The sequence below is a fragment of the Podarcis gaigeae genome (assembly GCF_964106915.1).
Source record: "Podarcis gaigeae genome assembly, chromosome: 14".
NCBI classification, from domain to species: Eukaryota; Metazoa; Chordata; class Lepidosauria; order Squamata; family Lacertidae; genus Podarcis; species Podarcis gaigeae.
In genome coordinates this window covers 18,704,640-18,718,156 of record NC_139690.1, presented here as the reverse complement: position 1 = coordinate 18,718,156, position 13,517 = coordinate 18,704,640, and the positions used below count along the sequence as shown (strand labels likewise).

Below are 13,517 nucleotides of genomic sequence, written 5' to 3'. Positions count from 1 at the left end.
ACGTTGCACTTTCCAAACAGGTGGCATTGGCTGATCAAGAAACTACAAATTCCTATTGAGTTTAGAAGTAGAATCAAAACGCTGCAATGTGCAGTCATTCCAGATTGGTTGTGGGGTGGTGGTGTAGTCAATTAATGCATTAGTGGTAGAATTATACTGGGCCACTCATCCATCATTCCGTTTTATTTGTCATTTTATGATGCTTCCCCAGTGTTGTCATATTATTGCGGGTGGTGCTGTGGTCTAGACCACTGAGTCTCTTGGGCTGGCTGAAGGTCAGAAGGTCAGCAGGTTCAAATCCCCGCAACAGGGTGAGCTCCCATTGCTCTGTCCCAGCTCCTGCCAACCTAGCAGTTTGAAAGCACGCCAATGCAAGTAGATAAATAGGTACCACTGTGGCAGGAAGGTAAACAATGTTTCCGTGCGCTCTGGTTTCCATCACGGCATTCTGTTGTGCCAGAGGCGGTTTAGTCCTGCTGGCCACATGAGCCAGAAAGCTGTCTGTGGACAAACGCCGGCACCCTCGGCCTGAAAGCAAGATGAGCGCCAAAACCCCATAGTCGCCTTTGGCTGGACTTAACTGTCGAGGGGTCCTTTACCTTTTTACCTTACCTGTCTGGAAGAGCACCCAGGCACAACAAAAGGGGAAAAGGAAAGAGTGGAACATTTGTGGTGTGAAAATTTGCAGGATTTCAGCAGGAAGTTACAGGCTAACTTTCTAATCTTTATGCTCTCTCTGTCTCTCCTTTCTAGACAACGCTCAAGACTACCAGTGGATTGGCCTTAGTGACAGAGCAGTTGAAGATGACTTCCGCTGGTCAGATGGACACTCCCTTGTGAGTTACATTCCAGAAGGACATGGTTTTCAGTGAATGATCCTGGGCTGCTGGGAAACATTTCAGCATAAGAGCTTCCTTCCTCACAAGGAAATACAATTCTGGGCTTTATTTATTTTTGCCCCTCGTGCCCAAGAATGAAAGGGGCTTCTGTGTTTTGTGGGAAAAGACAAGAGACAGAGGCAACATTATCACAACACATTTAAAGCACTGTGATACCACTTTAAACAGTCGTGGCTTCCCCAACTGGAAATTGTAGTTTAAGGGATGCTGACAGTTGTTAGGAGACCTCTGTTCTCCTCGCTGAGCTCCAGTTCCCAGAGTTCTCTGCAAAGAAGGATTGGTTGTTTAACCTCTGGGAACTGGAGCTTTGTGAGGGTAATAGGGGGTCTCCTAACTACTCTCAAACCCTTAACAAACTACAGCTCCCAGAATTCTTTGGGGAAAGTCCTGGCTGTTTGAAGTGGTATCATGGTGCTTTAGATACATGGTGTGCTTGTGACCAGAGTTAGGGATGGCTGCAGGTTTGATTGGGGCTTTGACCACTTGCCCTTCAGAGCTGCCAAGTGTCATATAAGGAGTTGGGCATATACAGGTACCTGCATGGCATTCAAATATTTTCACTGGCAATAAGCCAGGCATAGGCAACCTCGGCCCTCCAGATGTTTTGGGACTACAATTCCCATCACCCCTGACCACTGGTCCTGTTAGCTAGGGATCATGGGAGTTGTAGTCCCATAACATCTGAAGAGCCAAGGTTGCCTATGCCTGCAATAATGCCTGGTGCTCATTGCGACTGGTAGGGTGGAAGGCAGGGAGGCCACCAGTAGGTGGAGCTAGAGCCAACAAGAAGCAGCGCTAGAGACAATAGAAGGTGGAGCAGCTAATCCTCATTTTGTCCCCTTCCCTTCTACAAGAAGCAACATCAAAACTAAGGGTAAGGAACCTGGCAGGCAGTGCCAGCCTCTGGAATGGTAATAAGAAGGCAGGCAGGTGAGGCTGGCTAAAGCCAGACAGAGGTTGGTGTAACAATGCCCCATTTGCCCGGCTGGGCCAGATTCCACTGCCTGCAGAGCAAATAACAATAAGCCCCTCACTTTTCAGGATTATGGTCCCACCCTCACTTGCGGGACCCTGCAAAAACAAAACAAAAACCCACAGGTGATCTGATGGCCATTTTCTCCACCATTGGGTCTTATTAGACCCTAAGGAAAAGCCTCCCCAACTGTCTTCTCTGTCTAAGTTCCAATACCAGCTTCGTTCTCATCTCTCCTAGCAATACGAGAACTGGCGGCCCAACCAACCCGATAATTTCTTTGCCAAAGGAGAAGATTGTGTCGTAATGATCTGGCATGAGAAGGGAGAGTGGAACGACGTCCCCTGCAACTACCATCTCCCATTCACGTGCAAGAAAGGAACAGGTAAGGCTGGATTCCTGGCAGCAAGACGTCTATGGGACAAGGAAGGATGAGATAGCAACCCTTCCCAAGGGCACTCGTGCAGGTGTGGGGAAATCTTTGGCCGTCCAGAGGTTGGTGAACTACAATTTCCAACAGTTCCCCAGCAAACATGGCCAATGACCAAGGGTGATGGGAGTTGTAATTCCACAACATCTAGGGAGCCAAAGGTTTGACACACCTGCAGTCATGTGTGTGACTTGGGAGATCTGCAAGTCTGCCGTGTGAAAAAAATTCAGTCATTAAATCTGGTATGGGAAATGTGTTTCCAACCCCAGATGCAAATTGATTTCATTTTCCACCAGCCCCTTTGAAACAGTTTGAAGGCTAATGTCCGGGGAGGGGCATCAGTCTAGCAACATCAGCCACATGTTCCCCTTTCTTGAATTACCGTATTTTTCGCTCTATTAGACGCACCAGACCATAAGACGCACCTAGTTTTAAGGGGAGGAAAACAAGAAATAAAATAGCAACGCAAAGCATCCTGAGCATTTCCCGCAAAAGCCAGGGATAGCCGTGTGAAGCCTCCGCAGGGCAGCGGGATGAAGGCTCCCCGCTGCCCTGCGGAGGCTTCCTGCGGCTAAGCCAGAAGCTAGAACAGCCAGTGGGATCGCAGGGCAGCTATTCTGCTTGCTGTCCTGGCTTCTTGTTTGGCCGCGCACAGCCTCTCCCGGGCAAGGGAAGCCTTCATCCACTGTCCATGAGAGGCTGCGCCCAGCTAAGGCTCCCCCAAGAGCAGCGCTCCCTTTAAAGAGCGTGAGGAGTGTGTGTGCGGCTCTTTAAAGGGAGTGCAGAGCAGAACCTCCCGTCTGCATTCGCTCCATAAGACACACACACATTTTTTTAGGAGGGGAAAGGTGCGTCTTATAGAGTGAAAAATGTGGTCAATTTTCCTCATAGGGTCAGTGACTCACACAGAGATGCAACAAGTGAAGTCGGAGGGCAGAAAACGTATTGTGCGATTGGACCATTCAGTCCCTCAAATGGCAGAAATCTGCCAGGGCTTTCTTTTCTCGGATAAAGCTGCTCTAGGTGGAAGTGACCTACTCAGAGTTAAAAGCATGCTTTGTGTTGGAGAACTGATTTGCAAAATTCATAGGAGTGTGAATTTCAAAGGTCAGCTGAGTTCCACTATGCACGTTGTTTCAGGAAGTGAAAATTAAGTAGTTCACCTTTAAATGTGGCCTACTTCTCTGGATGCTAGTTAACCAGTTGTTTATAGCTCTAAGCCTGGCTGCCACATTTAACAAAAAAGATGGCCATCTGCAGCCACTGAGCCTGGCTCATGGACCAGCCAACAGAACGCTCTTAGCAACCTTGGCGTCTGAAGGTCTCATACACAAACAGCAGACAAAGGCTTTAGTATGGAATCCCCCTTCCTGCATGGAACCAAAAGTCAGAGCAAGGATAAATTTTCAGAGAATCCGCTCGTGAGCCCAAGAAGTGCAGAGAACACCAACAGCATTTTAAGGACAGGACTAGCATCTCATACTTGCAAATCCCCCAGGATCTCTGTTTCTAACCTAGTTCCCCAACCCCATTAAAAAAAATATTGAAGCACACTTTTTTCCTGAACCAAACTTCAATGTTTGCTTCACTCTTAACCCTCAAAAGGATTTGCTTTCAGGTTGTGAAAGCAGAAGAACTCTCTGCACTCAGAGCATCCTCCTGCACTGAGGAGACTGCTAAGTGAGCAGGGATGGAGGAGGAGCTCAATTCTGTGTGCCTCTAAAGGAGAATTTACCAAATTTTCAAAAGAATGTGGGAGCCAAAGCGCAGCCATCCTTTGAAATTTGCACTTACTGTACCTGAATTCTGCAATTTACTTCTCCAGCCAAGTAATGTGCGCAAATATATGCACACATATATTTGTGAAAAGGACATACAAAAGCGTGTTAAATTAGGGGAAGATTGTTTTGCAGAAATGTGTAAGCTATTTGTATGCAAGATTGCATACAAAATTGTGTGTGTTTGTGTGTGTACTATATTAGAAGAAATTTGCACTAGAATGTGCATAAATTTACATTAGGGCTGTGAATAACGGACACAATTAAATGTGGAGAAACTGAACTTAAAATTGGAAAAACGAGAAAAACGAGCGACTGTTCTGTGTATGACTCCTGACTGTAAGGGGACGGGTACTGAGCAGCCTCGACAGACGTCCTTCTCTGAGCTCAGGTGACTGATTCTGCTGCATATCTGTATCAAGAGCGACTGAATGTTACAATCACACCAATGAAGAGACAGAGCAGAATTAGACAGTCAAATTAGATGCTGATGATGTAATGTGAAAACCAGAGCAGTAAATCATACAGAGGCACAGCAGGCATCCTATCAACCGGTTAGCAATCTGGTGTCACACATTTTTAATATAAAAAGCTCTTGTGATGATAGGAGAAGAAGGTTAGGAGCATCACACCAGCCACTGAGCTGCTTTGTGCTGAAAGCAACTTTGAAGGCTTTCCTTTCCTCCACCAGTTTCCTGTGGAGACCCACCCGTGGTTGAGAACGCCAGGCACTTCGGAAAGAAGAAAGACCGCTACGAGATCAACTCCATGGTGCGGTACCAGTGCAATCAGGGCTACATTCAGCGCCATCTGCCCACCATCCGGTGTCAACCCAACGGGCACTGGGAAGAGCCACGGATAGCCTGTATTGACCGTATGTAGTGGTCTATCTTATTTGTACTGCAAACCAATATCCTGATTCAGTATAAGACAGCTTCCTGTGTTTCTGTGTAACCTCCATGCAAGTTTTGTGCGAATGTATCTCCACAAATACTCAATAAATAGTCTCGAAACTCCCAGGGACAGAGTGTTTGGAAGAGTTTATCCAGCTCCCATTTGAGTTAGACAGATGGTGTGTGTATGCAGTCCATCGACCTTTGCCAGCCAGTAGCTGGCCCACACTTTCCAGGGGAAGTTTCCCATCGCTTTTCTCATTGGACTTTTTGTGGTTAGAAAAGCGACGAGATAATTGCACTAGAAAGATGTGGGGTGATGACCAGATTTTGTGCAAATGCACAGCTATACTGGAAAGGCCTTCATGAAAGCAGTGCCTACACCGGACCAGAATGCTCTCTGGTACACCAAAGTATTATTCTCTAGCTTCTTCTTCCTCATTAGGAATGATCAGACAGTTCACACCCACAGCAAGGGAGAGGCTGGCTGAAGCTTCCTCATGAGTGACAATGATGCTCTTAGTTAAAGCTCAGTCTGACAAGGACTCCAGGTCTATTCCTCTCCCAGACAGAGCTGGCTCACAAGGACCAGCTGGATATTCAGCTTGGGGGACGCTTCATTCCATAGCGATGCCAACAGCTGGCAAGTCCTTCTTGGCCAACATGCTGTGCTCAGCAGACTCTCTGTAAGTCTTTGAGTTCTCTGGCTTGTGAACAGACAGAAGGCAGGGATAAGATTTGCAGGGGTAGAGGAGAGGCAGCTAGATGGCAGCTCCCATGCCTCCCTTTCAATTGGCTAATAAAAGGTTAGGGAATCATCATAACTATGGGTTTTCCTTTAAGGATCCTGACTAGGGATGGGGGAGAAATTCAATTTGCATTTTGATAGGGACCTCCCTAATTCACACTTCCTGACACAATACACAAATCAAAACCATGCTGTCCTTTGAACTCCAAACCTCTCCTAATGTTACGATGCAGTTTGCCAACCAAATGATGAGTAGGGAAAAGTGCACGTTAGGCAAAAGTGTGCATAAAAATGTGTCTTTTCGTGAAGATATGCAAAAAATGCATTATATAGCGAGAATATGGCTTGCAGAAAAATGTGTGTATTAAGACAGAATTGCATGCAAAATATTAAGAGAAATGTGCACTAAATGCTGGCCATTTTCATGATGACTTTAAAAAAATAATAATCACAAACTGTTGGGGAAATCTGGAAACCAAACTTTAGATGGGGGAGATGAGAACCGAAATTTACAGATTCACCCATCCCTCTTCCTGAATGTAAAATATTTGGGGAAAAGAAATACTAAATAGATCCAGGATTGGGGGCATGTTTGGAAAATATAGGATTGTAGCCAATTAAGTCTTACTCCAAGTAGGCCCATTGAAATGAATGTGCCTAAGTTGGTTATGTTGGTTAACTTTAATGGGTCTGCTCTGAGTTGGGCTGGCATTGAATACAACCAATAAACTTCCCTTCTCCAGATTTAACCTACACACCTCCTCTGACCCTTGGGCTGTCTGGGGGCACTCTTGCATTGGTTGAAGATACCCACATCCCACCATCAGAGGTAGCCAGATGTTGTTGACTACAGTGCCCACCATCCCTGACCATTGGCCATACTGACTTGGACTGATGGGAGTTGGAGTTCAACAACATCTGGAGGGTGTCACATTGGCTACCCATGACACAGGTGGCACTGTGGTCTAAACCACTGAGCCTCTTGGGCTTGCTGGTTGGAAGGTCAGCGGTTCAAATCCCCATGATGGAATGAGCTCCTGTTGCTCTGTCCCAGCTCTGGCCAACTTAGCCGTTTGAAAGCACACCAATGCAAGTAGATAAATAGGTACTGCTGTGGCGGGAAGGTAAACGGCATTCCCATGTGCTCTGGCACTCATCACGGTGTTCCATTGCACCAGAAACGGTTTAGTCCTGCTGGCCACATGACCCGGAAAGCTGTCTGTGGACAAACACCAGCTCATTTGGCCTGAAAGCAAGATGAGCGCTGCAACCCCATAGTCGCCTTTGACTGGACTTAACTGTCCAGGGGTCCTTTACCTTTACCTTTTACAGGTGTGGCTCAGCTGGCTCTTAGCTCTGTGTACACTTTGTGCCAGCAAATCAGTAGGCTAAAAAAAAAAGGCCATCTTGAGGAGCCCATTGTCAATGAAGTAGCTTGCTTTTAAAAAAAAATGTCAGAGGGCTTTTTGAATTTTGTCCTCGGACACCAACATCTCTTGGGCTTATTTTTTTCTGGATTCCTCCTCTGCAAAGAGAAAGCTCTCTTCTCTTCTCCAGCCATGGCTCCTTGAACAGGGAGCAATGTAAGAGAGTCTGCCTCACAGGCTGGCAATGTCTCGGCCTATCAACCGTTACTGGAAAGGGCAGACTTTATTCCCTCACCCCACGCCACGACAGACAGTGGCAGAGTTGTCTGTGGCACCCTCAAATCTCTTTCCCCTTAGTGTTAGGTGGAAGGGACAGAGCCTGCAACAAAGTGCCATAGAGGGGGGCGAACCCACCCAGCTGGTTCACTGGGTCCCAGAGCACCGGAGGTGAGAGAAGGCCCGATTGTGCTATGGTGAGAATGCTGGCGCCATGGCACATTCAGCACGGCCAGCCAGAGAAACAACATGCTACAGCCTCGGCAGTGTTTTTCCAGAGAGCAAGAGGGAGAGAGGCATTTGGTCAAGCCAGCTGAGGACAAACAGGGCCTCTGTAACCTCCATCCCTAGGTAACAAGGTGCCTTTTCTTCTTCTCCTCCTCCTTCTTCTTCCCCTCCCACAGCCTCCACCTACAAGCACAGACTACATAAGAGGAGCGCAAGGACTCGATCAAGGACCAATGGAGGAATGGCGCAGAGACCCACCCATTAAAGAAGAGACAGAGAGAAGAGATAAGAGAGAGAGAGAGATTTTATGGAACAGTTATATTAACAGATTCAATTTCTTCTTGTTGCTTTTTTGTTGTTGTTATATAAGGGGAAAAATATATTAAAGAAAAATCCACCTTGTGCATATGTAAAAAGAGAGAGACAGAGAGAGAAACTTTTGCAAAACAGCAAAGCAAAAGCTTTTTTTTTTTTTTTTACTAACCGTCTGGATCCAATTATCTTTGTGCCTTTTCGGGGAAGGGGATGGAGAGGGTCGCAAGAGGGTGAGGGTTAAGTTAAATAATAAATAAGATTTGCTATTTTTTTGTGGGGGAGGTCCTGGTTTTATTCACAGGCCATGTAATTATTTAATCTGCAGGGTGTACAAGACTCTCTCTTTTTCTTTTTCTTTTGTAAGCCGTCGTGTTTCTCCTTCCCTGTCCCACTCAGCTTCTTCCCACTGATGCAGCTTACCTTGTAGGGTTCAGAGGGAGCCACTGGGAATGTGTAGAGAGAGAGAGAGAGAGAGAGAGAGAGAGAGAGAGAGAGAGAGAGATGAAATGGGCTGAATCTTTTCAATGAGAAAGGAGTGGAAAAGAGGATTTCCGCCTCTCCCAGGGAGGTGGGGGAAACAGCCATTGCTCGTTTGGAAATGTCAATTCTTTTAAATAAATGCAAAATGTAAAATAATGTGTGGAGGCTGAAATTAACCAGAACACCAGACTAGCCAGAGTGGCATTCATATAAAGAATGAAGGGCAGAGATAAAAGCTGGACCTCTGAGGCTGTTTTATTTCTTCTTGTCAGTTTCCAGCTACTCTCGGCCAATTTCTCCTCCCCTCCAATTTTATTTTATTTTTATCTTTAAAGTTGTGTGAAGGAAATGAGAGAGTAAATGACTGGAGCAACAAAATTTAGGTCTTGTTACTAACAATTGGCAAGCCAGCTTCATATATACACCTATGAATCAACCTTAGTGGGTCATTCCAGAGATTTCCCCTCAAGTCCCAACATGCTGAATGAACAGAGGCAATATCTGTTTTCAGCCGCTGTGTGAATGAATGTAACCACTTTGTAAGCTGCTCGTCTGTATCATCCCGTCAGGTGTTGATCATTGGGCCACACTCTTTGATCCCCAGAATTTTGTTGAAACAAAAGTGTAGTTGAAACAATACTTGGCAAGAAGTTACAGAGGTGCAACTTGTGGTCAGCTACCATGTTGGTCAGTGGTCATCTGTAATAGCTTCCTAGCTCAAGTCAAATGCTGTTGCAAAGTTCTTAAGCAGGGCACAGGAAGCTGTCGTACCCAGTTGGGCCATAAGGTCCATCAAGCACAGCATTGTCTACATCAGGGTTTCCCAAACTTTGGTCTCTAGATGGTTTGGGTACTACGATTCCCATCATCCCTGACCACTGGTCCTGGTAACTAGGGATGATGGGAGTTGTAGTTCAACAGCTGCTGGAGACCCAAGCTTAGGAAACTTTGGTACAAGCATAGAATCATAGAGTTGAAAGGGACCCTGAGGATCATCTTGATCCCAACACCCCAGCGATGCAAGAATATGCAGCTTGATAAAGGGAACGAACTGCAACCTTGACATTCTCAGAACCATGCTCTAACCAACTGAGCTATCCAGGCTGGTCTACACAGACTGGCAGGAACAGCTTTCGAAGATTTCAGCCCAGGGCTTTCCCCAGCCCTACAGGGAGATGCGAGGGATTGAAATTGGGGCCTTCTGCACTCCCGCTGAGCCACGGCCCTTCAGTTCAAAGCATGATAGCATCCTCAGCATCGGTAACCAAAGATTGACTTCCTCTGCCTATTGAGGCTCACTCTCGTTTTTAGCTAACATGATTGTCATCTGCCCCATAAAACTGTCTAATCTAATTTTTAAAAAGTGGGGGGAATAACAACCAAAGCTTTTAGTCAGATTTATTCTGGATGGTGAGCAGGTCCATGAATTAGATGCATTTCTTCATGCAAATGTGTGGGGCAGTATCCAATGCAGAGCTAAATTAAAGCCACTTAGTGGCCAACTTGTTCCTCTGGAGAAATGTTTTGTGCCAGCAGGATGTTGTGTCGTGCAAGAAAATGCACAAGCAAGTGGCTGGTAGCTTTGCTGCACAATGGATTGTGCAATCTGTTGCACAATTGAGTTTCTGGTTGTGCAACTGTTTCCTGCAGTGGAAGACTTACAGAGTTGGAAGGGACTAGGGGAGCCATCTAGTCCAACCCCATGTCTTTTGCCCAATATGGGGCTCAAACCCACGACCCTGAAATTAAGAGTCTTATGCTATCTGAGCTAACCCAGTTGTGTTGAATTAAAACTCGCCCTTGCACTAGGACAGAGAACACGGGATACAGACAATGGCTACTTCACATTTAACCCCTGTCTCTAAGCAGCTCAAGGGACGCAGGTGGCGCTGTGGGTTAAACTACAGAGCCTAGGACTTGCCGATCAGAAGGTCGGCGGTTCGAATCCCCACGACGGGGTGAGCTCCCATTGCTTGGTCCCTGCTCCTGCCAACCTAGCAGTTCGAAATCAGGTCCAAGTGCAAGTAGATAAATAGGTACCACTCCAACAGGAAGGTAAACGGTGTTTCCGTGCACTGCTCTGGTTCGCCAGAAGCGGCTTAGTCATGCTGGCCACATGACCCAGAAGCTGTACGCCGGCTCCCTCGGCCAATAAAGAGAGATGAGCGCCGCAACCCCAGAGTTGGTCACGACTGGACCTAATGGTCAGGGGTCCCTTTACCTTTACTAAGCCGCTCAGGATAGCGGACGAGGGTCCATGCCATTTTATCCTCACAAAAACCTTGTGAGGTGGGTTTCACTTCTCTCTGTTTCTTCCGAACCTGCTGCCAGTCCTTTCATTGGCTTATTTCCCCTGTCAGAGTAATGCTTGAGTTATGCAGGGACAGGGCAGGAAGGTTGTGGCATCCTTCGTGAAGTCTACAAAGTCCATTCTTGAATTTCTCTACTTTTAGCCAAATCGTGATACAAACATCCCACCCCTTCCATAGCTTTCTTAAAAAACAACAACAGGTGTTCAGGAGCTGGCACAAAACGGTAAGGGGGCTGAGCCCCCTCTGGCCTGCATATAATTTGCATATAACTCAGCTGACAACATCATGGGTTTGTTTCTTCGGCCATCTTCTCCCTGCTTTCCTGAGTGCATCTTAAAGATGCAAGTAGAGGACATAGAAATATATCTATAACGCAACTTCATAAGCCTGTGTCCCCCCACCATGGCTGTTTCCTACCCCCGCCCCACCAGGACATATGGAAAAGCAGCTCCCATCCTGAGATGGCGATCTCTCAAGGGGGACCGTGCCGGGCACCTGAGTTCCCTGCACCTATTTATATATATTTTTTAAAAGCATAATGGTAATAATTATTGAAAACAAAGAGAAAACTGGTCATTTTTACAATAATTTAAATGGACTCGCCAATGTCTCAAGGATGCTGGTAGGAGCCTGACTTTTTATGTGTGTTCTGTTTTCAAAGTGGGGGGGGTGGGAATGGTCTGGGGGTGGGGGGATGTGGAATGAAGCAAAGAAGAGCTTGCCTGATTTCTTTATTTTTTTTTCTGTAAAAAGCAAAAAAAAAAAGAGGTAGGAAGAAACCCAACCCAGAATATTTTCTTCTTCCTTCTTCCCTCCTTTTTTTTTCTTCAGGGGTGGGGGGTGGGGGGTGTTTAACTCTTATGCATAAAATGCAAGATTCAAAATTAAAACAGCTATTGGCGCTGTTGTGAACCCTGTAAAATAAAAGTTTGTTGTATTTTATCCTTGCGGAGGTGCTGGTTGCATGCTCTGTGTGTGTGTTCTGTGTGTGTGCTGAGATATGACCCTGTATTGAGTTGGGCAAACATACAGGCATATTGTCTGTTCAAGCACTGCAGATGTCATAAGTACAGTGGTACCTCGGGTTACATACGCTTCAGGTTACATACACTTCAGGTTACATACGCTTCAGGTTACAGACTCCACTAACCCAGAAATAGTGCTTCAGGTTAAGAAATTTGCTTCAGGATGAGAACAGAAATCATGCTCCGGCGGCACGGCAGCAGCAGGAGGCCCCATTAGCTAAAGTGGTGCTTCAGGTTAAGAACAGTTTCAGGTTAAGTACAGACCTCCGGAATGAATTAAGTACTTAACCCGAGGTACCACTGTACTGTCATAAGCAGTTCAGTTGGGCCTTTGCTGTTTCCCCAACTTTTGTAACTGCCCAAAGCAGTCTCCTGCTATCTTTTTGGAGGACAAATTTGATTCAGTGTGCATTTAATGGCAATCCTACCAAATTTGCAGCTTCCAAAGCAATGCAGAAAGACATCCCTCAAAATCTGCATGAATTTTGCAATGCAGGTCTCCAGTCAACCAATGTGTACAAAAATGTACACGCTAGGGTAATGCATGCTTTAAAAGGCATATATTAGTGACAGTAACAGAGAAGTGCATTGTATTGTAGGAAATGGCTTTGCAAAAATATGTATATCAAAGCAAAATTACAGAGAAAAATGTGAGTATTAGAAGAAATTCACAGAAATTCGCAGTAAAATGCTGGTGAATTTTCATGAGGATTTTTTTTCTTTTTAATTCAAACTAATGTGAGAATTGAAAAAGGAGACACAGAGCGAAACCAAAATTGTCAGATTGGTGCATTCCTAGCTCTGTCAGAAAGGAAACTGTTAGGTTGGCAGAAGATGGGACAGAGCAACGGGAGCTCAACCTGTCACGGGGATTCGAACCGTCAACCATCTGATAAGCAAGCACAAGAGGCTCAATGGTGTAGACCACAGCGCCACCTGCGTCCCAGTGCAAGTACAGTGGTACCTCAGGTTACATACGCTTTCAGGTTACAGACTCCACTAACCGAGAAATAGTACCTCAGGTTAAGAACTTTGCTTCAGGATGAGAACAGAAATTGTGCTCCGGTGGTGCTGCAGCAGCGGGAGGTCCCATTAGCTAAAGTGGTGCTTCAGGTTAAGAACAGTTTCAGGTTAAGAATGGACCTCCAGAATGAATTAAGTACTTAACCCGAGGTACCACTGTAGATAAATAGGTACTGCTGCAGCGGGAAGGTAAACGGCATTTCCGTGCGCTCTGGTTTCTATCACGGTGTTCCATCACACCAAAAGCAGTTTAGTCATGCTGGCCACATGACCACATGCTGGCCAAACACCAGCTCCTGAAAGCAAGATGAGTGCTGCATAGTCGCCTTTGACTGGACTTAACTGTCCAAGTGTCCTTTACCTTTTTTTTACCTTACCATAAAGGAAACGTGCATCTCAGCTATCTCAACTGCCTCTTTCAGGGTTCCATCAGAGTCTATGGCCCATGTGCGGCACATGAATGAACAAAAAGAGCAGTGTGCCCATTGGGTTGTCTGCCTTAAGCATCACTGTGTCTTTGCAGAGCTCATTACTTACATGTCCCTGTCAGGCTTGCTTCATTATTAACAGAGAAGGAGGAGGCAAACAAACCGCAGCAAACTTTTTAGAATTCATTACATGAGTTGGAAGCTGGATTTTAATTAAATATTTAAGCAGAGAGTTCTTTGATATGCTGCGCAAAGGTAAGCATGGGCCTTTGATTAAATTGTTGGCACCTACATGAATGCAATTCATTCAGGGCGCCTTCCACCAGGCTCGTAGCCTCTCTC

At 46.0% G+C, this 13,517-nt stretch overlaps 1 protein-coding gene across 6 annotated transcripts in view; it reads left to right on the top strand.

Annotated features, from left to right (window-relative positions):
• ACAN (aggrecan) overlaps positions 1-8,533 on the top strand; it is an 83,459-nt gene extending 74,926 nt beyond the window's left edge. For all 6 annotated transcript variants that reach the window (XM_083712383.1, XM_083712385.1, XM_083712380.1 and 3 more), the window contains 4 exons: positions 754-836; positions 2,113-2,257; positions 4,772-4,954; positions 7,769-8,533. In XM_083712383.1, the coding sequence (XP_083568509.1) occupies positions 754-836; positions 2,113-2,257; positions 4,772-4,954; positions 7,769-7,857 (500 nt within the window). In that variant the 3' untranslated portion in view covers positions 7,858-8,533. The remainder of the gene's footprint in view (positions 1-753; positions 837-2,112; positions 2,258-4,771; positions 4,955-7,768) is intronic.
• The last annotated feature ends 4,984 nt before the right edge of the window (positions 8,534-13,517 follow it).